Source organism: Neophocaena asiaeorientalis, unplaced genomic scaffold (genome assembly GCF_003031525.2).
Source record: "Neophocaena asiaeorientalis asiaeorientalis breed wild unplaced genomic scaffold, Neophocaena_asiaeorientalis_V1.1 scaffold629, whole genome shotgun sequence".
NCBI lineage: Eukaryota > Metazoa > Chordata > Mammalia > Artiodactyla > Phocoenidae > Neophocaena > Neophocaena asiaeorientalis.
This window is the reverse complement of record NW_020175468.1, coordinates 3,840,829-3,841,928: the sequence shown is the minus strand read 5'-3', so window position 1 is coordinate 3,841,928 and position 1,100 is coordinate 3,840,829. Positions and strand designations below refer to the sequence as shown.

The 1,100-nt window shown below is 68.3% G+C and overlaps 1 protein-coding gene across 1 annotated transcript in view; it reads left to right on the top strand.

The window, feature by feature from the left end:
* Positions 1 to 307: 307 nt before the first annotated feature.
* NPAS1 (neuronal PAS domain protein 1) overlaps positions 308 to 1,100 on the top strand; it is an 18,067-nt gene continuing 17,274 nt past the window's right edge. The window contains exons 1-2 of the mRNA XM_024768245.1: positions 308 to 429; positions 856 to 1,091. Of these exons, the coding sequence (XP_024624013.1) occupies positions 308 to 429; positions 856 to 1,091 (358 nt within the window). The remainder of the gene's footprint in view (positions 430 to 855; positions 1,092 to 1,100) is intronic.

Genomic DNA, 1,100 nt, shown 5'->3' with positions numbered 1-1,100 from the left:
GCTCTAGCGGGCGGCGCGGGGGAGGCGGCGGCGGGGCACGTCCTCGTCCTGAGCTTCTCCCAGAGCCCGGCGCGGTGAGAGCTGCGGACTGTGTAGCGGGGACCCCAGGGAGGGGAAACTGAGGCAGCATCTAGCCGCAGCTCCTTGCTGGGACCCTGCGCCCCACGCGGACCTCGGTTTCCCTAGCAGGTGCCCCACCTGCCCCCTCGGGCGCTGAGCGCTGCCTCCCGCTCCTTCCCGCTGCAGGAGACGCGGCTCTCGAGTTCCGCAGGCTGCTCTGAGCCCGCCTGAGCGGGTCTCCGCGGAGATGGCGGCCCCCTACCCCAGCAGTGGCGGTGGAGGCGAGGTCAGGTGCGGGGGAGGTCGCGGCGGCAGCGTCCCTTGGGACTTTCTGCCAGGGTTCGTGGTCAAGACCCCGCCCGGACCCTGGTGAGCAAAGCTCCGCCCCTCGGGCTGTGGTCCCGCCCCCAAGGCGGTGTCCCGGGAGGATTCACACTCGCCTTCTGCCCCGCCCCCTCGGGCCAGAATTTCTTACCTGGAGTTGCTCAGCTGTTGTTCTGTAACACCCACCCCACACACCTGGCCTTCTGTTCCTAGCCCCCTTCTTCGGAATTCCTACCCAACATTCTTATCTCTCTCCTCTTCCTCCTCCTTCCCCCAGAATTTACACCCCAGGTTCTGCTCCACGGCCGGGTGTAGAAGTCACACTCAGGCTCTGCCCCACCTCGGGAGTGTTGAATCCACTTTCAACATCCCGTCCTGTTCCCGAGGCCCCAAGAGGCGAGGCTCGTCCCTCAACCCCAGACCCCTGAGTCCCCGGGTCCCGCTGACGCCCCCTCCGCGCCGCCCGCCCAGCCTGCAGGCGCAGCGCAAGGAGAAGTCCCGTAACGCGGCGCGCTCGCGGCGCGGAAAGGAGAACCTGGAGTTCTTCGAGCTGGCCAAGCTACTCCCGCTGCCCGGAGCCATCTCCAGCCAGCTGGACAAGGCGTCTATCGTGCGCCTCAGCGTCACCTACCTCCGCCTGCGCCGCTTCGCCGCTCTCGGGGCGCCACCCTGGGGTTTGAGGTCCGCGGGGCCGCAGGCTGGCCTAGGTGAGGACC